At 43.4% G+C, this 24,453-nt stretch overlaps 1 protein-coding gene across 1 annotated transcript in view; it reads left to right on the top strand.

The window, feature by feature from the left end:
- Positions 1 to 4,007: 4,007 nt before the first annotated feature.
- Positions 4,008 to 24,453, top strand: part of LOC129459381 (zinc finger protein 676-like) — a 375,112-nt gene continuing 354,666 nt past the window's right edge. Inside the window, exon 1 of the mRNA XM_055236075.2 lies at positions 4,008 to 4,156. Within this exon, the coding sequence (XP_055092050.1) occupies positions 4,127 to 4,156 (30 nt within the window). The 5' untranslated portion in view covers positions 4,008 to 4,126. The remainder of the gene's footprint in view (positions 4,157 to 24,453) is intronic.

Raw genomic sequence — 24,453 nt, 5'->3', positions numbered from 1 at the left:
ACCTGACAGTTGGGTGTGGCATCTGGGTACTCATCTTGTCTGTGCCTTGCTGTCACTTCTCCAGGGACAGTCACACACTTCTCTCTTAGTCCCCACACATGCCCAGTCCCTTACTTTTTCGCCTGGGATCCCCCTGCCTGAATCTCTCAACTCAGCCACTGCTAGGTCTCCCCAGGGACCCTGTAATCCCCAGCATGGGATTGCAGGAGGCGGTGACCCTGCTGCCTGCCTCTGTCTGAAGTTGGGGTCCCTGGCCTCTGCCTGCACCTAGTGGACAGGGAGGGTGAACTGGTCAAGGATAGGCTCTTGGCCTAGCACAGGGCCCTTCTCTGCACCTCCACATATACTGGTGGAGGCTCCAGTCATGACTGGCCTGGGGGTTGCTCTGTGTTGTGTCTCAGATAACAGGAGATGAGCAGATCCCAGGAGAGGAGCACATCCTGAAAGAGAATCTGAATTTTCCAACCCAGCTGAACCCTCAGCCCCTGCCCTTGAACACACATTCTGGTTTTCTCACCGAGTCCCTGCTTGCTCCTGCCCACCTGGCCATCCCAGGCAGGTGATTGGTGTTTCTGCTCCATGTGTGCTTTGGCTGTGAGAGTCACTGGTGGGCCACTATTGAGAAGGCACTGAAACTGTCCTCATTATCTGGGATGTCACACGAAGTTCTTGGTCTCAGAGCCAATGAAATCAAGGGTGCAGACACTCCAAAGGTGAGGTTAGAGCAGAATTTTAATAAGCGAAAGGAAGAAAGCTCTCTGGCACAGAGAGGACTCCCAGGAAAAAGGGCTGCCATTTTAAAGTGAAAAGCCCAAGGGATTTTATAAACAAGCTGATTGGGAGAGGTGCTTCATTTACATAAGGTGCGAAAAACCAGTCAGGACTAGGTGTGTCATTGTGTCCTTTGCATAAGGTGCAAACTTCTGACAGTCCCCACTCCAACTCTTTTTTTTTTTTTTGAGACGGAGTTTTGCTCTTGTTGCCCAGGCTGGAGTGCAATGGCGTGATCTCAGCTCACTGCTGCCTCCACCTCCCTGGTTCAAGCGATTCTCCTGCCTCAGCCTCCTGAGTAGCTGGGACTACAGGCACGTGCCACCACACCTGGCTAATTTTTTTGTACTTTTAGTAGATACAGGGGTTCACCATGTTAGCCACGATGGTCTCGATCTCCTGACCTCATGATCCACCTGCCTCGGCCTCCCAAAGTGCTGGGATTACAGCCGTGAGCCACCGCACCCGACCAAGCCCTAACTCTTAAATGAGACCATAGGTCTTTTTATTTTAGCCCCAGTTCGGTTCACGGCATGTTTTTAATTTGGGGGGAATGCAACCTTTATTCCAGAAAATTTTTCCCCCACAGTAATGATCACCAATGCCAGGGCACCTAGCACAGTGCCTTGCACATAGGGTGCGTTCAATGTATATGGAACTGGGTTGATTCAGGAACAAAACCAATAGTAAAGTTGGTTCTGCAAAGAACAATAATTTGGTAATATTGGTAAGACTGAAAGGCCATGACTTAGGGACAAACATTTTGTCATTCATTTGAGAAATAATTTGCAACTAGGTCCCTAAAAGTGTTGGTTTACAGTAGAGGCATTTGAGCTTGGCTGCACAGTCACCCTAGAGATAGTTAAACTAAACTGTTGCCCAGTTTCCACTCCAGGAATCCTGATTTAATTGGGGTGTGGCAACTTGTGTTTGGGGGATTTTTAAAGACCCCCCTCAAGGTGATTTTTACATGCAGACTTGGGTGAAAACAATTGGTTCAGGGTGAGGGATGCATTCACTGTATGTGATTTCCACATGTGCTTCTGAGATTTATCCCATGGCTGATTCTGACTTTGAAATCTTCAACAGCAGCTCTGCTATTTTAAAAATCAAAATACAGGCCAGGCAGGGTGGCTTACGCCTGTAATCCCAGCACTTTGGGAGGCCGAGGCGAGTGGATCACCTGAGGTCAGGAGTTTGAGACCAGCCTTGCAAATATGGCAAAACCCCGTCTCTACTAAAAATAGAAAAATCAGCCGGGCATGGTGGTGCACGCCTGAATTCTCAGCTACTCGAGAGGCTGAGACACCAGAATCACTTGAAACCAGGAGGCTGAGGTGGCAGTGAGCTAAGATCACGCCACTGCACTCCAGTCTGAGCAACAGAGTGAGACTCCGTCTCAAAAAAAGAAATTAAAAAATAAAAAAAAGTAAGAAAGAAATGAAATGTCTTCCTAGCAGATCTGTCTAGTCACTTGATTTCAAGGTAAGAGGTTGGTTCAGGCACAGTACTTTTAGTCAGCATTGAAAATCATAAATAGCCCACACATATCAAAAAGTGTTTTTATTTTTTATTTTTTTTCTGAAATGGAGTCTCACTCTGTCCCCCAGGCTGGAGTGCAGTGGCACGATCTTGGCTCACTGCAGCCTCCGACTCCCTCGTTCAATCGATTCCCCTGCCTCAGCCACCTGAGTAGCTGGGATTATAGGCACACACCACCACACACAGCTAATTTTTGTATTTTTAGTAGAGACGGGATTTCACCATGTTGGCCAGGATGGTTTCAATCTCCTGACCTCGTGATCCGCCCGCCTCAGCCTCCCAAAGTGCTGAGATTACAGGTGTGAGCCACCGTGCCAGGCCAAAGTATTTGTATTTTTATTTTATTGAGACAGTCTCACTCTGTCGTGCAGGCTGGAGTACAGTGGCACTATCTCAGCTCGCTGAGACCTCTGCCTCCTAGGTTCAAACGATTCTCCTGCCTCAGCCTCCCAAGTAGCTGGGATTACAGGGGTGCGCCATCACACCCAGCTAATTTTTGTATTTTTAGTAGAGACAGAGTTTCACCATGTTGAGCAGGCTGATCTCTAACACCTGACCTCATGATCCACCCACCTTGGCCTCCCAAAGTGCTGGAATTACAGGCATGAGCCACCGTGCCAGGTGTGTTTCTTGTTTTTAAAGTTAGGCTAATAAGAAATTTAAAATTCACATGTGGCTCACATTTTATTTAGAATGATTGTGTCCTTTAAAAAATCTCAGGTTAGTTGGGCGCGGTGGCTCACGCCTGTAATCCCAGCACTTTGCGAGGCCGAAGCAGCTGATCACCTGGGAGTTTAGCCTGGCCAACATGGTGAAACCCCGTCTCTATTAAAAATACAAAAAATTTAGCCGGGCATGGTGGCACATGACTGTAATCTCAACTACTCGGGAGGCTGAGGCAGGAGAATCACTGGAACCCGGGAGGCAAATGTTGCAGTGAGCCAAGATCGCGCCATTGCACTCCAGCCTAGGCGACAGATCAAGACTCCATCTTAAAACAAAACAAAACTGCTCAGGTTGCCTGTTCAAAGGACCAGAGCCAGGAAGGTTATAAAAGCCGAAATTTAGGCTAGGCACCTGTAATCCCAGCACTTTGGGAGGCCGAGGCGGGCAGATCATGAGGTCAGGAGTTCGAGACCAGCCTGACCAACATGGTGAAAACCCGTCTCCACTAAAAATACAAAAATTAGCGGGGCGTGGTGGCACACGCCTGTAATCTCAGCCACTCAGGAGGCTGAGGCAGAAGAATCACTTGAACCTGAGAGGCGGAGGTCGCAGTGAACTGAGGTCGCGCCACTGCAAAACAGCCTGGGCGACATAGCGAGATTCCGTCTCAAAAAAAAAAAAAAAAAAAAGCAGAAATTTAAAAACAATTGTTATTCTATTCTTTTCATGTGTGAGCAGCCATATAGTATATTATTTACAAATACATGAGACCCTATACACAAGGTTAAAGCGAACACCTTCTGAGGTGAGCCTAGCTCACCTCAGGGAGGAAGACCTGTCTGAAAAGGCTGCACCTTCGTCTGTCACTCTTTCTTCATTCAACCCAGCATTTGATCACATCTTCTGTCACTCAGGGCGTGAGGGCGTGGGGTCTTAAACGTTATCCATTCAGCGACGCTGGCCTGGGAACCATCCAATCAGGCACGCAGCTGGAGCGGAAGGGGCGGCTTCCTGAATGTGGCGGGGTGTTTGTCTCTTGCTGCGGCCGGAGTTCCTGGTCTCGTCTGCGATGTTTTGTGTCTTCTGCTGTTAGAGGCCCAGCTTCTGTGGCCCTGTGACCTGCAGGTACTGGAAATCCACAGCTAAGATGCCAGGACCCCCTGGAAGCCTAGAAATGGTGAGAGTGCCGGGTCCCACATCCCGAGAGAGGGGAACGGGCTGGTTGGAACCGGTGGGAAGAGGCTGTGGCGGGACTCAGGCCTCCCTGCAGTCAGCTCCACAATCTGCGCCCCGAGTTCTCCTTGCCCAGCTTGGCCTCCGTCCCCTTCAGCCATAAGATGGCGGCTGCGCTGACAGCCGGGACCCCAGGCGTCCTGTCTCTTCCCTGCGCAGTGACTGTGCCCTGGCCTGGAGCCCTCTCTGGGCAGCTCTGTACCCGCAGCGCCGCGTCTCTCCCAGATTGTGCAGGGACCACGGGAGGGTCGTCAGGGGAGGATCCTGACTCGGGGTGAGGGTTCATGAATGGGAAGAGCTTTTGTTTGGTTTATGGGGTTCCTAGTTCCTCTTTTCGCCTATTAAAAATGTATGGGAGTTATCGCGAAAATAAATACTTAAGAATTTAAACAAGGAGCGGTTCAAAAATTGTAGAGCTCCCAACTATGGGTTGTAGTTTGTGGGCCATGAAAAGATCTTGAAGGAAAGATGCATGATGAAAATACCCAAATTCAGTAATCGGTTAGGTACATTTAAGTAGTTTCTTAATTTTCACCTGGAGCCTACAAATTTCCTGGTTGTGTAATCAGAGCTTACTTGGCAGTTTGTCGTTTTTTAAGCCTGAATTTTGTTTCCCCCAATGTAGTAATTTCTATTAAAAAATGCATTTGAGTTAGATTTTTTAAAACTAGGAATCCAGGGACTGGAGCCACCTCAGTCTATTTGCCGCCACAAGGGACTGATTTTCCCTTGCATTTTTCACATGGGTCCCAAGCAGGGTCTCAAGGCAACCCTCCACACCCCATTTCTCCAGCCTAACTCTGGCTTGCAGTAAAATACTGAATTTTCAGTTTCTTCTGAAAATCTCAAATGCCAACTTCCTCTCTCTAATTTACATTATTTGTTTTTTTAGTGCACATTTTATATACCATATTTTAATTAATCATTTTTTGACAAAGCATTAGATGGCATATTGAAAAAGATGTTTTCTCATTTGAAGGACCTAAATTTGCAGCAAATTCTGTGGCAGTTTTAAAAAGTTAAGCTGCTATAGTAAGTTACTGGGCATTCTCAGCATTTGAATATGGAACATATGCACAGGGGAAGGAAATAGCATTGCACTTTATAAACACTGTATTGTAAGTGGAAAATGCAGTGTCTTAAATAAAACTATTTAAAATTGAAAAAAAAAAAAGAAAAAGGATATGTTTTCTGTTTGTAAATATTTCCCATGAGAAGAAAGCAAAGAATAATCCCCTGATAGTGAATTGTAAAAAGTCTCTGTGCCTCTTTTTCTTTTGTCTTCCCTAGGCACAAAGGTCTTATGATAATGTTTTAGTGTCAAGATGTTTTTATTTTGCAAACTTTGTGGGGTGATTTGTCCTCAGCAACCCTGTCGTTTTTTCTTGGTCCTGGGTTTCAGTGCTGTCTCTGAATAAACCAAGATAACTGCTATGGCTATGTCTGCTAGAGTATCTAGTGAATATCAGCTCCTAAGTCGTTTTCTTTCATAGGACAACCTGAGGTAGGGAGTGCAGCCTCCCAAGTGGATACCCTGGGGAAAAGATGGAATCTCTTGGTGTACTCCTCCCTTGAAAAGCTAACCCCTTGAGACATTAAAATTGTCTTCACCCAACCCAGCTTCCATTTCTTGGAGACAGATTGCTGGTCCATCAATCACATGCTGATATTGAGGGGGAAACAGAAATAACTTCTGCCCCCTAAATGCTCTAAGATTTGTGAAAGAAAAAGTAGAATCCCAAAAGACAAAAGAAAGAAAAAAACCTGACTTCAGTGAAATGGTACAAAAACTTGCAAAGTAAAATACACTTGGAGCACTCACTTTAGCATAGTGCACTGTCTCCTAAGAGAGTGGTCACTGAGCACTTAAGTGAGCAGGTTGGAGTGGGAGAATCTCTCAAGTGATTGGATGATCTGAATTAACACATGAGTCAGACACATCTGTTTTCTTTCTTTCTTTTTTTCTTTTTGAGACGGAGTCTAGCTCTGTCACCCAGGCTGGAGTGCAGTGGCGTGATCTCGGCCTGCTGCAACCTCCACCTCCCACGTTCAAGTGATTCTCCTGCCTCAGCCTCCCGAGTAGCTGGGACTACAGGCATGCACCACTACACCCGGCTAATTTTTTTTTTTTTTGGTATTTTTAGTGGAGACAGGGTATCACTGTATTGGCCTGGTTGGTCTCGAACTCTTGATCTGGTGATCTGCCTGCCTCATTCTCCCAAAGTACTGGGACTACAGGCTGAGCCACCGTGCCCAGCCTACACATCTGTTTTCTAATCAGCACTGCCACTCCCTGGGTTTTTCACCTTGAAAAGATTTGTTCACTTATGTTGACTTTAGTTTTTTAACTGTAAATTGCATTTTATTAGTAGAGTTTAAAAGGTAAGAAAATACTTATAGTATTTTCATAAGGCATAAAAGTTGTGCATATCAGAAAAACATTGTGTATTCCATTTGTTAAAAATTATTGTTTATCTTTTCTTTCCCAAAGTGAGTTTAGGAATTTTTTCAGGTGTGATTTTATGGCAGGGTGATTACAAGCAGAATTCCAAGGCTTTGCTTTTAAAATGCTACCAAGAAAAACAATAGGGAAAATCTCTCCTGCATTTTGGCTGTAGAAAATGAATACATTTCTGGTCAGGCATGGTAGCTCATGCCTGTAATCCTATCACTTTGGGAGGCCGAGGCCAATGGATCACCTGAGGTTGGGAGTTCAAGACCAGCCTGGCTAACGTGGTGAAACCCCATCTCTACTAAAAATACAAAAATTAGCTGGGTGTGGTGGTGGGCGTCTATAATACCAGCTGCTGGGGAGGCTGAGGCAGGAGAATCGCTTGAACCCAGGGGCTGGAGGTTGCAGTGAGCCAAGATCATGCCACTTCATTCCAGCCTGGGCGAAAGAGCAAAACTCGTCTTAAAAAAACAAAAAACAAAAAGCAGAATACATTTCCACAAGGAAATATGATAGATAATTGGTGAGTTACGTTACATAGATTCGTAAAATATCACTTCCTTTTATTGCAGGGTAAATTTGTGACAGTGAATATCTCTGTTCTGTATCCTGTTATCTTGACTTCTGAGTTTCATGCTAAATTTTATGAGATAAAACTTGGTACCTCCTAGAAATGGTCCCATATGACTAATTGTTTACTACATGATTTTTTTTTTTTTTTTGAGACGGAGTCTCGCTCTGTCGCCCAGGCTGGAGTGCAGTGGCGCAATCTCGGCTCACTGCAACCTCCGCCTCCCGGGTTCACGCCATTCTCCTGCCTCAGCCTCTCCGAGTAGCTGGGACTACAGGCGCCCGCCACCACGCCCGGCTAATTTTTTGTATTTTTAGTAGAGACGGGGTTTCACCGTGGTCTCGATCTCCTGACCTCGTGATCCGCCCGCCTCGGCCTCCCAAAGTGCTGGGATTACAAGAGTGAGCCACCGCGCCCGGCTACTACATGATTTTTAATGGAAAAATACAATAAGACATGTATTGTCTGAAAGGAATTGATACTTTTGCTTTTCTCATTGAGGTATAAAATTAAAGTGCCTTATAATTTCATCCCCTTATATGAACATTGTGTTTGAGTAATGTTATTGAATTTTTCACACACGTTGTTTTGAAAACCAAGTTAATAACTCTGACAATGGAAATCAAAGCATGAGCCTAGTGACTCCAAGCTAAGGCTAATTAATACTGAGCCTGCAAAAGAAGGTTATTAACGGCCCAATTAGTTTTTTTCTGAAGAGCCTCTCTCGCAGATGTCCCAGCCTGCTCACCCCAGCCATGGAAGAAACCTTTATAGTGAGAGAAGCTACAGAGCCCTGGAAAACTGGGGACCCACAGACAGATGCAGTTAAGGTGAAGAAGGAAAAGAACTGGCAGGATTTTTGTGAAGATGAAGTTATTGTTTTGAAGCAGTTTCTAGACTATTTAAAATAAACCAAAGTTAGATTAATGTAAAAATTAAATTCCAAAGGAGTATTGTAACAAGAAAATACCTACTATAAGATCTTTAAAAATTGCAAGTTCAGGCAGACAAGGAAGGAACAAACAAGATTAGAACGAAGGTGGGAGGGAAATGGCAAATGGAGGGTGAAAAAGTTAGATTCTAGATTAATGTTTTACCCCGAAGTCAGCATGTCCTTAGGAAGGACATAAAATGGGGTTGTATTTTGACTCAGATTGAGTGTAGCTGAATATTAAGGAGCCTGTGGGGTGGAGATAAACTTAAGTGAAGTTTGATTAAAAAGTATTTTATTTTGACCACTGAAGAAAAATTCAGCTTTTTTTTTTGTTGTTGTTTGAGACAGAGTCTCGCTCTGTCACCCAGGCTGCAGTGCAGTAGTGTGATCACTCACTGCAACCTCCGCATCCTGGGTTCAAGTGATTCTCCTGCCTCAGCCTCCCAAGAAGCTGGGATTACAGGCACCTACTAAAATGCCTGGCTAATTTTTTTTGTATTTTTAGTAGAGGCAGGGTTTCACCATGTTGGCCAGGCTGCTCTCGAACTCCTGACCTCAGGTGATCCACCCGCCTCAGCCTCCCAAAGTGCTGGGATTACAGGCGTGAGCCACCGCTCCCAGCCAGCTGATTTTTTAAAATGAGAAGAAGAAGAAAATGTGTAGAGTCTGTGTCTGGCTATGTGATAGGTAAGAAAAAAGACCACCTACTAAGTCATAATGGAAAGCATGTTTCTTTCCATAAACTGTTTCTGGAGAACACAAAGGATAGAGAATTTTATTAATCACAGCTATTTACCAGGATTATCTATGTGCTTCATCTTTCCCCATTTTTTTTCTTTGTCTTATACATTTCTTACATTTGACTTTTTTGGGGATTATATTTTTTATAAGCTGGTAAATGTAACTACAGTGTTTAGCTGAGTTCTGTGAGTAGCTCTATCAAATTATGAAACTTGAGGGAGGTTACAGGAGTCCATAATTTTTAAACAGTAGCTCAGAAGCATAGATGGGCCTATGGGGTTTATGACTGGCATCTGCAATTAGGACAATATTGTGAAAATGAGCCATGAATCAGGGTCTGTGCTGACTCTGGGTGGTGTCAGAATTCAAATTCAAATGTTAGTCAATGAGTTAGTGTTGGAGAATGTCTTGATGTTCAGCAAACTCTACAGATTTGGTACAAGAAAAAAGATATCACAGAAGCCTGGCCTGGAATAAAACTCTGTGTGTCTGGGAATGGAAGGCTCTGCTCTCCTGTACACAGACTGTCACACTGCCCATTGTCCTGTGATTCCAGGTCTCCCAGGATGAGAGAGGATCCAAACTTAGAGGAAACAAACTCTGACAGCAGACCCCCTTTTCCCACAGCTGTCACCACAGGATTCCCACTCACTCTCAAGCATACCCACTAGGTATTAATGTGGCCAGACCTCTCCCAGGACTAGGCACCACGCTGAGAAATTTTACAACAGCAGTTTTGATTCTAATGTTTCCTGGCAAAAACCTCCAAAAGTGTCTACAAGTCTCCTGGCATATCCCAACCCCCAGACACTGAATCTGCAACAGCAACCTGTTTTCCCCACCAACTGAGGGTTCTGGACCACCTGTTCATAATCTCATCTGCATAAACACAAAAATCCATCAGAGTATACCTCTACCTGAGCCGCTATCTGTAGCACAAACCAGTTCTTCCACCTGCATTGCACTGTTTCCCACTCATACATTTTTATTCTTTTAACTTTTATTTTTGGTTCAGGGGTACACATGCAGGTTTGTTTTACAGCTAAAATTGTGTCATGGGGGTTTGGTGTGCAGATTATTTTGTCACTGAGGTACTAAGCATAGCACCAAACAGGTACTTTTTCTGATCCTCTTTGTCCTCCCATTCTCCAACCTCAACTAGGCCTCAGTGTCTGTTGTTCCCTCTTTGTTTTTATGTGTTCTTATTATTCAGCTCTTACTTAATTTTTTTTTTTTTTTGAGACGGAGTTTTGCTCTTATTGCCCAGGCTGGAGTGCAATGGCGCGATCTCGGCTCACCGCAACCTCCACTTCCTGGGTTCAAGTAATTCTTCTGCCTTAGCCTCCCGAGTAGCTGGAATTACAGGCATGTGCCACCACACCTGGCTAATTTTGTATTTTTAGTAGAGATGGAGTTTCTCCATGTTGGTCAGGCTGGTCTCGACGTCCTGACCTCAGATGATCTGCCCGCCTTGGCTTCCCAAAGCGTTGGGATTACAGGCGTGAGCCACTGTGCCCAGCCTCAGCTATTACTTAGAAATAACATGCATTTGGTTTTCTGCTGCTGTGTTAGTTTTCTAAGAGTAATGGTCTCCAGCTTAATCCATGTTGCTTCAAAGGACATGAGCTTATGTGTGTGTGTGTGTGTGTGTGTGCGCGCGCGCGCATGTTTTAACGGCCACACAGTATTTTACGATATTTATGTACCATATTTTATTTATTTGAGATGGAGCTTCTCTCTTGTCGCCCAGGCTGCAGTGCAATGGCACGATCTTGGCTCACTGCAACCTTCGCCTCCTGGGTTCAAGCGATTCTCCTGCCTCAGCCTCCAAGTAGCTGGGATTACAGGCGTGTGCCACCACACCTGGCTAATTTTTGTATTTTTAGTAGAGACAGGGTCTTCAACTCCTGACCTCAAGTGATCCACCCACCTCGGCCTCCCAAAGTGCTGGGATTACAGGCGTGAGCCACTGCACCCAGACCCCATCCTTTTTTTTTTTTCTTTTTTCTTTTTGAGACGGAGTCTTGCTCTGTCGCCCAGGCTGGAGTGCAGTGGCGCGATCTCGGCTACTGCAAGCTCCGCCTCCCGGGTTCATGCCATTCTACCTCAGCCTCCCCAGTAGCTGGGACTACAGATGCCCGCCACCACGCCCGGCTAATTTTTTGTATTTTTCGTAGAGACGGGGTTTCACCGTGTTAGCCAGGATGGTCTCGATCTCCTGACCTCATGATCCGCCCACCTTGGCCTCCCAAAGTGCTAAGGTTACAAGTGTGAGCCACTGTGCCCGGCCCATACTTTATTTTTATTAAATTTTTTGTTTTGTTTTGTTTTTTTGAGACGGAGTTTTGCTCTGTTGCCCAGGCTGGAGTGCAGTGGCACGGTTTTGGCTCACTGCAACTTCCGCCTCCTGGGTTCAAGCTATTCTCCTGCCTCAGCCTCCCGAGTAGCTGGGATTACAGGCACCTGCCACCACGCCCAGCTAATTTTGTGTGTGTGTGTGTGTGTGTTTAAGTAGAAACAGGGTTTCACCATGTTGGTCAGGCTGGTCTCGAACTCCTGACCTTGTGATCCACCTGTCTTGGCCTACCAAAGTGCTGGGATTACAGGCGTGAGCCACTGTGCCTGGCCTAAGCCTTTTATTTTATTTTCTTTATTTGTTTTGAGAACAACAGGTTCTCACTCTGTTGTCCAGACTAGAGTGCAGTGGCATGATCTCAGCTCACTGCAGCCTCAACCTCCCAGGCTCAAGCAATCTTCTTTTACTTTAGCCCACCACATAGCTGAGACGGCAGGCACACACCATCAGACCTGGCTAATTTTTTTTTTTTTTTTTTGTATTTTTTGTAGAGATGGGGTCTTGCCATGTTCCGCTGGGTGGCCTCAAACTTTTGAGCTCAGGCAATTTACCTGCCTCGACCTCCCAAAGTGCTGAGATTACAGGTGTGAGCCACCATGGCCAGCCATACCATATTTTCTTTATCCAGTATACAGTTGAGAAGCATTTAGGTTGATTCCATGTCTTTGCTATTGTACATAGTACTGCAGTGAACATGCACATGTCTTTATAATAGAATAATTTGTATTTTACTGGGTATATGCCTGATTATGAGGTTGCTGGGTCAAAAGGTAATTCTGTTTTAGTTCTGTGAGGAATCGTCACAGTACTTTTTATAATGAACTAATTTACACTCCCACTGGTATAAGCATTCCTGTAACCTTGCCAGCATCTGTTATCTTTTGACTAATACTAGCCATTCTCACTGGTGTGAGATGATATTTCATTATGGTTTTTCTTTGAATTTCTCTAATGATTAGTGATGAGCATTTTTTATATGCTTGTTAGCCACACGTATGTCTTCTTTGAGAAAAACATCTTTTTCATGTTTTTTGTCCACTATTTAGTGAGGTCTTTTTTTTTTTTTCTGTAAACTTGTTTAGGTTTCTTATAAATTATGGGTATTAGACCTTTGTCAAAAGCATAGTTTGCAAATATTTTCTTTTATTCTGTGTGTTGTTTGTTTACTGCGTTGATGGTTTCCTTTGCTGTGAAGAAGGTTTTTAGCCTAATTAGGTTCCATTTGTCAATTAGTACTTTTGTTGCAATTGCTTCTGGTATCTTTATTTTAAAATTTTTGCTGGCTTCTATGTCTAGAATGGTATTTCATGGATCTTTTTAAATATATAATTTGAAGTTTTACATTTAAAGCTTTAATTTATCTTCAGTTGATTTTTGTATATGGTGTAATGGAAGGGTCCAGTTTCAATCTTCTACATAGTGCTAGCTAGTTATTCCAGTATCATTTGTTAAACAGGGAATTCTTTCCCAATTCCTCTTGTTAGCTTTGCCAAAGACCAGATGGTTGTAGGTGTGTGGTATTATTATGGGCTCTCTATTCTGTTGTATTGGTCTATGAGTTTGTTTTTGTACCAGTACCATGTTGCTTTGTTTACTGTACCCTGTAGTATGGTTTGAATTCAGGTAATGTAATGACTTCATCTTTGTTCTTTTCGCTTATGATTGGCTTGGCTATTTGGGCCCTTTTTTGGTTCCATATAAGTTTTAAAAGTTTTTTTGTTTTGTTTTGTTTTGTTTTTAGTTCTGTTAGGAAATATTTTTCGTAGTTTGATAAAAATAGCAAATCTGTAATTTTTTGGCAGTATGACCATTTTAATAATATTGATCTCTTCTTTCTTTCTTTCTTTCTTTCCTTCTTTCTTTCTTTCTTTCTTTTTCTTTCTTTCTTTCTTTTTAGATGGAGTCTTGCTCTGTTACCCAGGCTAGAGTGCAGTGGCATGATTTCGGTTCACTGTAACTTCTGCCTCTCGGGTTCAAGCAGTTCTCTGCCTCAGCTTCCCAAGTAGCTGAGATTACAGACATCCGCCACCACGCCCGGCTAATTTTTGTATTTTTAGTAGAGACGGGGTTTCACCATGTTGGCAGGCTGGTCTGGAACTCCTGACCTTGTGATCCACCTGCCTCAGCCTCCCAAAGTGTTGGGATTACGGGTGTGAGCCACTTTGCGTGGCCAATATTGATCTTTTCTATCTATGAGTATAAAATGGTTTTCCATTTGTTTGTGTCATCTCTGACTTTTTTTTTTTTTTTTTGAGACGGAGTTTTGCTCTTTTTGCCCAGGTTGGAGTGCAATGGCACGATCTCGGCTCACCACAACCTTCACCTACCGGGTTCAAGCGATTCTCCTGCCTCAGCCTCCTGAGTAGTTGAGATTACAGGCATGCGCCACCACCCTGGCTAATTTTGTATTTTTAGTAGAGATGGGGTTTCTCCATGTTGGTCAGGCTGGTCTTAAACTCCCGATCTCAGGTGATCCGCCTGCCTTGGCCTCCCAAAGTGCTGGGATTACAGGTGTGAGCCACCGCGCCTGGCCCATCTCTGACTTATGTAAGCAGTGTTTTCACAGTGTTGTCATAAAAATCTTTCGCCTCCCTGGTTAGCTATAGTCCTAGATATTTTATTCTGTTTGTAGTGATTGTGAATTGGATTCTGTTTTTGATTTGGCCTTTGGCATGCATGTTTTTGATTTACAGGGATGCTACTAATTTTTGTACATTTATTTTGTATTATGAAATTTTACTGAAGTTTTTTGTCAGTTTGAAAAGCTTTTCTGCCGAGATTATAGGGTTTTTCAGATACAGCATTATGTCATCTGTAAACAGAAATAGGTTTTGATATCCTCTCTTCCTGTTTGTATGCCTTTTATTTTTTTATCTTGCCTAATTGCTCTGGCCAGGACTTCCAGTTTTATGTTGAATAGGAGTGTTGAGAGGAGGCATCCTTGTCTTGTGCCAGTTTTCAAAGAAAAATGATTCCAGGTTATGTGTATTCAGTATGTTGGCTGTGGGTTTGTGATGGATAACTCATTATTAATATTTTATTATTATTATTATTATTCTTTTGAGAAGGAGTCTCGCTCTGTCGCCCAGGCTGGAGTGCAGTGGTGTGATCTTGGCTCACTGCAAGCTCCGCCTCCTGGGTTCACACCATTTTCCTGCCTCAGCCTCTCAAGTAGCTGGGATTACAGGCACCTGCCATCACACTTGGCTAATTTTTTTGTATTTTTAGTAGAAACGAGGTTTCACCATGTTAGCCAGGATAGCCTCCATCTCCTGACCTCGTGATCCTCCCGCCTTGGCCTCCCAAAGTGCTGGGATTACGGGTGTGAGCCACCGCCCCTGGCCGATAACTCATTATTTTGAAGTATGCACCTTCCATGCCTAGTTTGTTGAGGCTTCTTAACATAAAAATGTTAAATTTTATTGAAAGCCTTTTCTGCATCTATTGACATAATTTTGTGCTTTCTGCCTTTAGTTCTGTTTATGTGATGAATCATAATTTTAATTCATCTGTGATTCTTCTTTTTTTTGTTTTGTTTTTTGAGACGGAGTCTCACTCTGTCACCCAGGCTGGAGTGCAGTGGCGCAATCTCCGCTCACTGCAAGCTCCGCCTCCCGGGTTCACGCCGTTCTCCTGCCTCAGCCTCTTCGAGTAGCTGGGACTACAGGTGCCCGCCACCACGCCTAGCTAATTTTTTTTGTATTTTTAGTAGAGACGGGGTTTCACCATGGTCTCGATCTCCTGACCTCGTGATCCGCCCGCCTTGGCCTCCCAAAGTGCTGGGATTACAAGCGTGAGCCACTGCGCCTGGCCCATCTGTGATTTTTCTTTTCTCTTTTTTTTTCTTTGAGACAGACTCTCGCTCTGTTGCCCTGGCTGGAGTGCAGTGGCGCCATCTCAGCTCACTGCAACCTCCGCCTCCCGGGTTCAAGTGATTTTCCTGCCTCAGCCTCCCAAGCAGCTGGATTACAGGTGCCAGCTACCACTCCCAGCTAATTATTGTAGTTTTAGTAGAGATGGGGTTTCACCATGTTGGCCAGGCTGGTCTTGAACTCCTGACCTCAGGTGATCTACCCGCCTTGTCCTCCCAAAGTGCTAGAATTACAGATGTGAGCCACCGTGCCCCACCTCATTGAATTAACCTTGCATTCCAAAAATAAACCCTACTTGATCATAGTCGGTTAGGTTTTTGTTGTCTTGCCCAATTTGCCAATATTTTGTTGAGAATTTATCTTTTTTTTTTTTTTTTTTTTAAGATTTTACTCCTGCAATTCTTGATCTTTTGTATAGTTTTTCATGTGAAAATCTCCTTCCGTTCAGAAATGATTTTGGTTATTTCTTGTCTTTTGCTAGCTTAGGGGTTGATTGGCTCTTGCTTCTCTCAGTCTTTTATTTATGATGTCAGGTTGCTAAACTGAAGTCTAACTTTTCAATGTAAGCATTTAATGCCATAAATTTTTCTCCTAACACTGCCTTAGCTGTGTTGCAAAAATTCAGGTATGTTGTATCTTTGTTCTCATTTTTTTCAAAGAACTCTTGGTTCTTGCCTTAATTTCATTATTTACCCAAAAGTAATTCAAGTGCAGGTTGTTTAATTTCCATGTAATTGTATGATTCAAGTGATTTTCTTTGTATTGAATTACATTTTTATCAAGCTGTGGCCTCTGTGTGTGGTTCGTATAATTTTGGAATTTTTAAATTTGTTGAGGATTGTTTTGCTTCTGTGTGGTCAATTTTAGAGTATGTGCCACGTAATGATGAGAAGACTGTATACTATGTTGTTTTTAGATGGAGAGTTCTGTAGAAGTCTATTAGGACTGTTTAGTCAGGTGTTGAGTTTAGGTCTTAATATCTTTGTTAATTTTCTGCCTCAATAATGTGTCTATTAGTGCCCATGGGTGTTGTAGTCTCCCACTATTATTGTGTCAGTATCTCAATCTCTTCATAGGTCTCTAACAACTTGATTTATTTATGTGCACCCATCAATTTATTATAACACCTTTCTCTCTTCTGCTTTTTTACCATAAACATTCTTTCAGGTTCACAATTCAGATGTCCAAGAGTTCAAGAACATGTTCAGTGACCTGGTTGTTTTAAGAGAAAATGCAAATTAAAAATAAGAGGCTTTATTCACATATGTGAAAATAAGGGAGGATATTTTGTTTATCTCTGTTTTATTAAAGCATTTAGATTATATGTAGATATTTTTCTCTGCTTTTTTGAAATATATGTAAATTATATTAACAGCTAAATAAACCTTTTGTCATTCTTTTTGACTCAGGATTGTCTTTATTTGTAACCTGAGATTCATTGCTTTGTTTTTGCTTTGGCAAAGGTTTGTTTTTTTAATTTTCGGTCATTAGAAGTACGCAGAGATTTGTTCAGAGTCAAGCTCATTTTAAGAGCATATGAACGTTGGACACAAAGGTAGAATTAAATTTAGCAATACAGAATGATAAAGACTAAAAGATACAGAGTAAGTTCTTTTGACAGAAACTTGATTATCCAAGGTAATTATTTGCAGGCTGAAGTACTTACAGTGCAAAAGCAAGGGCTGGGCGCGGTGGCTCACACCTATAATCCCAGTGCTTTGGGAGTCTGAGATGGGCAGATCATTTGAGGTAAGGAGTTCGAGACCAGCCTGACCAACATAGTGAGATCCTGGCTCTACAAAAAATACAAAAAAAAAAAATTAGCCAGGCATGGTGGCGCATGCCTGTAGTTCCAGCTACTCGGGAGGCTGAGGCAGAAGAATAGCTTGAACCTGGGAGGCAGAGGTTGCAGTAAGTGCAGATCTCACCACTGCACTCTAGCCTGGGCAACAGAGTGAGACTCAATAAGTAAATAAATAAAAATAAAAATAAATGCAGACTCAGTCAGATATTGCTGCTTTCTGTTTTCTATGTAAACTTTAAAAAGCCAACAAAGATTATGATACTTTAAGATAGAGATTGGTTGTCTTCATTTGTTCCAGAAGTAATTGTGTTGTGACAAGAGTGCTAAGTGTAAGAGACTCTGTGCTGTGCCTGCTTTCTCTAACTAATGCTAATAATGAGCCTGGGGGAGCAACATCAGCCTTGACAGGGGACTTATTTAAAACACCCACTCATGGACCCTTTCCATACCTGCAGAATCACATAGAGTGAGACCAACATTACCAAGTGATTTATAAGCTCATTAAAGCTTGAGAGGCAGTGCTTAATGTGCAGGTTTATTACATAGGTATATGTGTGGCATGGTGGTTTGCTGCACGTATTGACCCTTCTAGGTGCCCTCCCCTTGCCCCCACTTCACAACAGGCCCTGGTTTGTGTTATTCCCCTTCCTGTGTCCATGTGTTCTAATTGTTCAACTACCACTTAGGAGTGAGAACATGCGGTTTTTGGTTTTCTATCCCTGTGTTAGTTTGCTGAGGATGATGACTTCCAGCTTAGTCGATGTTCCTGCAAAGGATGTGATCTCATTTCTTTGTATGGCTGCATAGTATTCCATGTTGTGTATGTACCATATTTTATTTGTCAAGTCTGTCATTGATGGGCATTTGGGTTGGTTCCATGTCTTTGCCATTGTAACTAGTGCTGCAATAAACATACATGTGCATGTGTCTTTATAGTAGAATGATTTATATTTCTTTGAGTATATACCCAGTAATGGGATTGCTGGGTCAAATGATATTTCTGGTTCTAGATCCTTGAGGAATCACCACATTGTCTTCCATGATGGTTGAACTAATACATTCTCACTAACAGTGTAAAAGCGTTTCTGTTTCTTCACAGCCTCACCAGCATCTATTGTTTCTGACTTTTTAATAATCACCATTCTGACTGGTATGAGATGGTATCTCACTGTGGTTTTGATTTATATTTCTCTAATGATCAATGATATTGAGCATCTTTTCATATATTTGTTGGCTGCATAAATGCCTTCTTCTGAGAAGTGTTTGTTCATCTTTCGCCCACTTTTTTTGTGTGTGTGTGTGAGATGGAGTCTCGTTCTGTCTCCCAGACTGGAGTGCAGTGGCGCTACCTCCTGCGTTCAAGCCATTCTTCTGCCTCAGCATCCCGAGTAGCTGGGACTACAGATGTCCACTACCATGCCCAGCTAATTATTGTATTTTTAGTAGAGGTGGGGTTTCACCATATTGGCCAGGCTGGTCTAGAACTCCTGGCCTCAAATGATCTACCCATCTCGGCCTCCAAAAGTGGTGGGATGACAGGTGTGAGCCACCATGTCCAGCTTTTGCCTAGTTTTTGATGGAATTGTGTTTTTTTTCTTGTAAATTTTTTAAAGTTTCTTGTAAATTCTGGGTATTAGACCTTTGTGAGATGGGTAGATTGCAAAAATTTTCTCCTGTTCTGTAGGTTGCCAGTTCACTCTGATGATAGTTTCTTTTTCTATGTAGAATCTCTTTAGTTTAATTACATCTTATTCTTCAATTTTGGCTTTTGTTGCAATTGCTTTTGGCGTTTTCGTCATGAAGTCTTTGCCCATGCCTATGTCCTGAATGGTATTGCCTAGGTTTTCTTCTAGGGTTTTTGTGGTTTTGGGTTTTACATTTAAGTCTTTAATCCTTCTTGAGTAAATTTTTGTATAAGATGTAAGGAAGAGGTCCAGTTTCAGTTTTCTGCATATGGCTAGCCAGTTTTCTCAGGACCATTTATTGAACAGAAAATCCTTTCCCCATTGCTTGTTTTTGTCACGTTTGTTGAATATCAGATGGTTGTAGATGTGTGGTGTTATTTCTGAGGTCTCTTTTCTGTTCCATTGGTCTGTATGTCTGTTTTTGGACCAGTACCATGTTGTTTCGGTTACTATAGTCTTGTAGTATAGCTTGAAGTCAGGTAGTGTGATGCCTCTATCTTTGTTCTTTTTGCTTAGGATTGTCTTGGCTATATGGGCTCTTTTTTGGTTCCATATGAAATTTAAAGTTGTTTTTTCTAATTCTGTGAAGAATGTCAATGGTAGTTTGATGGGAATAACATTGAGTCCATAAATTACTTTGGGCAGTATGGCCATTTTCATGATGTTGATTCCTTCTATCCATAAGGATGGGATGTTTTTCCATTTGATTGTGTGCTCCCTTACCTCCTTGAGGAGTGGTTTGTAGTTTTCCTTGAAGAGGTCCTTCATATTCCCTGTTAGCTGTATTTTTATATATTTTACTTTTTGTAGCAATTGTAATGTTTATTTATGATTTGGCTCTCTGATGGTCTTTTGTTGGTTTATAGGAATGCTTGTGATTTTTGCACATTGATTTTGTATCCTGAGACTTTGCTGAAGTTACTTATCAGCTTAAGGAGTTTTTGGGCTGAGATGACAGAATTTTCTAAATATAGAATAATGTCATCTGCAAACAGAGACAATTTGACTTCCTCTTTTTTTATTTGAATACTCTTAATTTCTTTCCCTTGCCTGATTGCCCTGGCCATAACTTTCAATACTGTGTTCAATAGGAATGGTGAGAAAGGGCATCCCTGTCTTGTACTGGTTTTCAGAGAATGCTTCCAGCATTTTCCCATTCAATATGACATTGACTGTGGGTTTGTCATAAACGCACTTATTATTTTGAGATATGTTCCATCAACACCTGGTTTATTGAGAGTTCTTAACATGAAAGAAAGTTGAATTTTATCAAAGGCCTTTTCTGCATCTATTGAGATAATCATGTGGTTTTTGTCTTTAGTTCTGTTTATGTCATGAATTACGTTTATTGATTTGCATATGTTGAACCAGCCCTGCATCCCAGGGATGAAGCCGACTTGATCGTGGTGGATCAGTTTTTTTGGTTTGTTTTGTTTTGAGACAGAGTTTCGCACTTGTTGCCCAGTGCAGTGGTGTGATCTTGGCTCACAGCAACCTCCGCCTCCTGGGTTCAAGTGATTCTCCTGCCTCAGCCTCTCTAGTAGCTGGGATTATAGGCATGCGCCACCACGCCTGGCTAATTTTTTGTATTTTTAGTAGAGACAGGGTTTCTCCATGTTGGTCAGGCTGGTCTCGAACTCCTGTTCTCACGTGATCTGCCCACGTCAGCCTCCCAAAGTGGTGGGATTACAGGCGTGAGCTACCGCGCCCGACCTGGTGGATGTTTTTTGATGTGCTGCTAATTTGGTTTGGCAGTTTTGTTTTGTTTTTGTTTTTATTTTTATTTTTTTGAGACAGAGTCTCACTCTGTCATCCAGGTTGGAGTATAGTGGCACTATCTCAGCTCACTGCAACCTCTGCCTCCAGGGTTCAAGCAATTCTGCCTCAGACTCCTGAGTAGCTGGGACTACAGGCGTGAGCCACCACACTTGGCTAAATTTTGGATTTTTAGTAGAGATAGCGTTTCACCATGTTGGCCAGGCTGGTCTTGAACTCCTGACCTTGTGATCCACCCGCCCTGGCCTCCCAAAGTTCTGGGATTACAGGCGTGAGCCACCGTGCCCAGCCGAGAAATGAAAAACCCTCCAAAAAAAAAAAAAAAAAATCAATGAATCCAGGAGTTGTTTTTTGAAAAAATTAACAAAATAGGACTGGGCACGGTGGCTCACGCCTGTAATCCCAGCACTTTGGGAAGCCAAGGCAGGGGGATCACCTGAGGTCAAGAGTTCGAAACCAACCTGGCCAACAAGATGAAACCCAACAAGATGAAACCCTATCTCTACTAAACATACAAAAATTAGCTGGTCATGGTGGCACACGCCTGTAATCCTAGCTACTCCAGAGGCTGAGACAGCAGAATCGCTTGAACCCGGGAGGCGGAGCTTGCAGCGAGCCAAGATCGCGCCACTGCACTCCAGACTGGACAACAGAGTGAGACTCTGTCTAACTGGTTATTCTAGTTAGCAGCTCCTCTCTCTAACTTTTTATCAAGGTTCTTAGTTTCTTTGCATTCAGTTAGAACATGTCCTTTAGCTCAGTGGAGTTTGTTATTACCCATCTTCTGAAACCTACTTCTGTCAATTTGTCTATCTTATTCTCCATCCAGTTCTGCACCCTTGCTAGAGAGGCATTGCAATCATTTGGAGAAGAGGCACTCTTGCCTTTTGGATTTTCAGTGTTTTTTTCTTTTTTCTTTTTTTTTGAGACGGAGTCTTGCTCTGTCGCCCAGGCTGGAGTGCAGTGGCACGATCTCGGCTCACTGCAAGCTCCGCCTCCCAGGTTCACGTTATTCTCCTGCCTCAGCCTCCCGAGTAACTGGGACTACAGGTGCCCACTACCGTGCCTGGCTAATTTTTTGTATTTTTAGTAGAGACGGGGTTTCACCGTGTTAGCCAGGATGGTCTCGATTTCTTGACCTCATGATCTGCCTGCCTCGGCCTCCCAAAGTGCTGGGATTACAGGCATGAGCCACCGCACCCGACTTCAGCGTTTTTTTCATTGATTCTTTCTCATCTTCATGAGTTTGTCTAGTTTTGATCTTTGAGGCTGCTGACTCTTGGATGATGTTAGTGTGGGGACTTTTTTGTTGCTGTTGTTCATTTCTGTTTGTTTTTTTTTCAGTGGTCTGGTCCCTCTTCTGTATGGTTGCTGTGATTTGCTAGGGGTTCACTTCAGGCCCTATTTATGTGGTTCACTCCTGAACCTGGAGATAATACTCAAGGAGGCTGGAGAACAGCAAAGCTGGATGCCTTCTCCTTCCTCTGGGCTGTCAGACCTCAAGGAACACCAATCTGATGCCAGTAGGAACACTCCTGTATAGGGTGTATGACAACCCCAGTTTGAGTATTTCACCCATTTGGGCGACACGAGGAACAGAACCCATTTAATGAAGCACTTTTATTGTCCCTTGGTGGAGGGGATATGCTTCACTGGGGTTAAAACCACTCCTCTGGGCTGCTTGGATTCCTTAGAACTAGCAGGAGGAAAAGCTAAGTCTGCTGGTCTACAGAGACTGCGATCACCTCTCCCCTTAGGGACTCAGGCCCAGGGAGATCAGAGTTCTTTCTATCCCTGAGCCCCTGGCTGGAGTTGTTGGAGTTCCTGCAGGGTGGCCCCACACAGTGAGGAGGGATGGGTCAGAGTCAGGCCTGAAGAGGTGCTGTAGCTGTAGTCTGGCACAGCCGCTGTGTTGGGCTGTGGGGGACACCTCTTGGAACCAAGCTGTCCAGCATCTCTGGCTCCAGCAGGGGAAAAGCACGGCCAGGAGCTATAGAGATGGCTGCCGCCCTTCCCCTGCCCAGGGAGCCTAGTCCTAATACTAGTCCCCCTAGTATTAGGCAGCTATCAGTCCCAGTGCTGGTTGCTGCCTCTCCCCAGGGAGCTCAAGTGGCTTAGACAGCAGGCAGCCACAGCTGTGGTGCTGGTCACCCATCCCCTGGGAACTCAGCAGGCTTAAACAGATTTTAGCTGAGAGGTTGTTGAGAATCTGCACAGCTCTGGGGTTGGGACCCTAGGCCCTGGTGGCATGGGTTCACGAGTGAAATCTTTCAGTCTGTGGGTCGCACAGTTCCATGGAAAAAGCATGATTTTGTCGGCTAAGTAGCACATTCATTCACCGCCTCCCTTGGCTGGGGGTTGGGGGCTCCCCTGCCCCGTGTGGCTCTCAGGTGGGTTGCTGCACCACACTGCTCTTTCTTCCTCTCGGTGGGTCATGCCAGCTGCCTAGTCAGTTCTGATGAGAGAACCTGGATACCTCAGGTGCCAGTGCAGGATTCACAGGCCATTATGGTTCTTTTCGGTGGGAGCCTCTTATCGCTGCTGCTTCTAGTTGGTCATCTTTGCCCTGCCCCTAAAAAATGTTTTTTTTTGTTTTTTTGTTTGTTTGTTTGTTTGTTTTGAGACGGAGTCTTGCTCTGTCGCCCAGGCTGGAGTGCAATGGCGCAATCTCGGCTCACTGCAAGCTCCGCCCCCCGGGTTCACGCCATTCTCCTGCCTCAGCCTCTCCGAGTAGCTGGGACTACAGGCGCCCGCCACCACGCCTGGCTAATTTTTTTGTATTTTTAGTAGAGACGGGGTTTCACCGTGGTCTCGATCTCCTGACCTCGTGATCCGCCCGCCTCGGCCTCCCAAAGTGCTGGGATTACAAGCGTGAGCCACCGCGCCCGGCCGTTTGTTTGTTTTTTAAGCTAAACATGTCTCAGATGAAGAGCTGTGTCCACTCTGCGTCCTGGAATGCCATGTGTTCAGTACTTGCAAAGCTTTACTTTTCTACTTGTGCTTTTTCTTCCTAATGAGTTTGTTTTAACTACTTTTTAGTTCTTATAATAGTCGAGGGTGTCTGAAAAATATTTCTTTCCTATATACCAGAGTCGTCTTTACATTCTCAACATCATGGCTTCTTACATGTCGTAAAGAATTCTCACCATGAATTTATGAACTGCAATATTAAGAATGTTTCTTTCGTGGCTATGGAACATGGAAAGGGTGGATACTTAATATTCCTATTGGGGAAAAGCTGGAGTCCTTAGTAAAGATGGAGAGCATGTAATGTTGAGGTTCCATCTCTGTTCTCCATTAACTCTATGCAGAACAGGATTAAGAAAATGCTTACTTAAATGGGATGGCATTTATTACCCAGACAGTTTTGAAAAAAAAAATTATTAGGAGATACTTGCTCTTTAGGGTGTGAAAGAAAGACTACTTAAAATCACTATTAAAATTTACAGAACATGGCAGATATCAGTATCTGGAACTTTGCATAAAACCAATGTTTCTTTATGATTAAATTCAGGCTATAATTTACTTTTGGCTGGGAGATACCATAGCAGTGATGCCGTGTCCTTCTGTGTGCATCAGCACATCATAAAAATTGATCTTCATGCAGCTGATGTTAATAACTCACTTGATTAATGAACTCTGTGACAGATTTTTTTCTATAGAGTTAATTATTTTTCTCTTCATTATTGAGTATCTTTATTCAGCAGATGTGCATAAACAACCACATTTAATCTGGCAGCTGACCTTTCTTAGGTTTTCTTTGCATTTATCTGTCTTTGGAAAATGAAAGCTCTCATCTTTGTTTACAAGCCAGAAAAACTGAAAAACACACTGGCTCTTCCACTTACTGGATATTTGACAAAATAGTTGTCTTGGACCAAAAACATGAGCATTACTGGTGAGCTTGTTAGAGATTCAGAAATTCAGATTTTATTCCAAATTTTCTTTTTTTTTTTTTTTTTTTTGAGACGGAGTCTCGCTCTGTCACCCAGGCTGGAGTGCAGTGGCGCGATTTCAGCTCACTGCAAGCTCCGCCTCTGGGGTTCATGC

Source organism: Symphalangus syndactylus, chromosome 13 (genome assembly GCF_028878055.3).
Source record: "Symphalangus syndactylus isolate Jambi chromosome 13, NHGRI_mSymSyn1-v2.1_pri, whole genome shotgun sequence".
Taxonomy (NCBI): Eukaryota; Metazoa; Chordata; class Mammalia; order Primates; family Hylobatidae; genus Symphalangus; species Symphalangus syndactylus.
The sequence above is the reverse complement of the archived record's forward strand: the minus strand, read 5'-3'. Positions and strand labels throughout refer to the sequence as shown.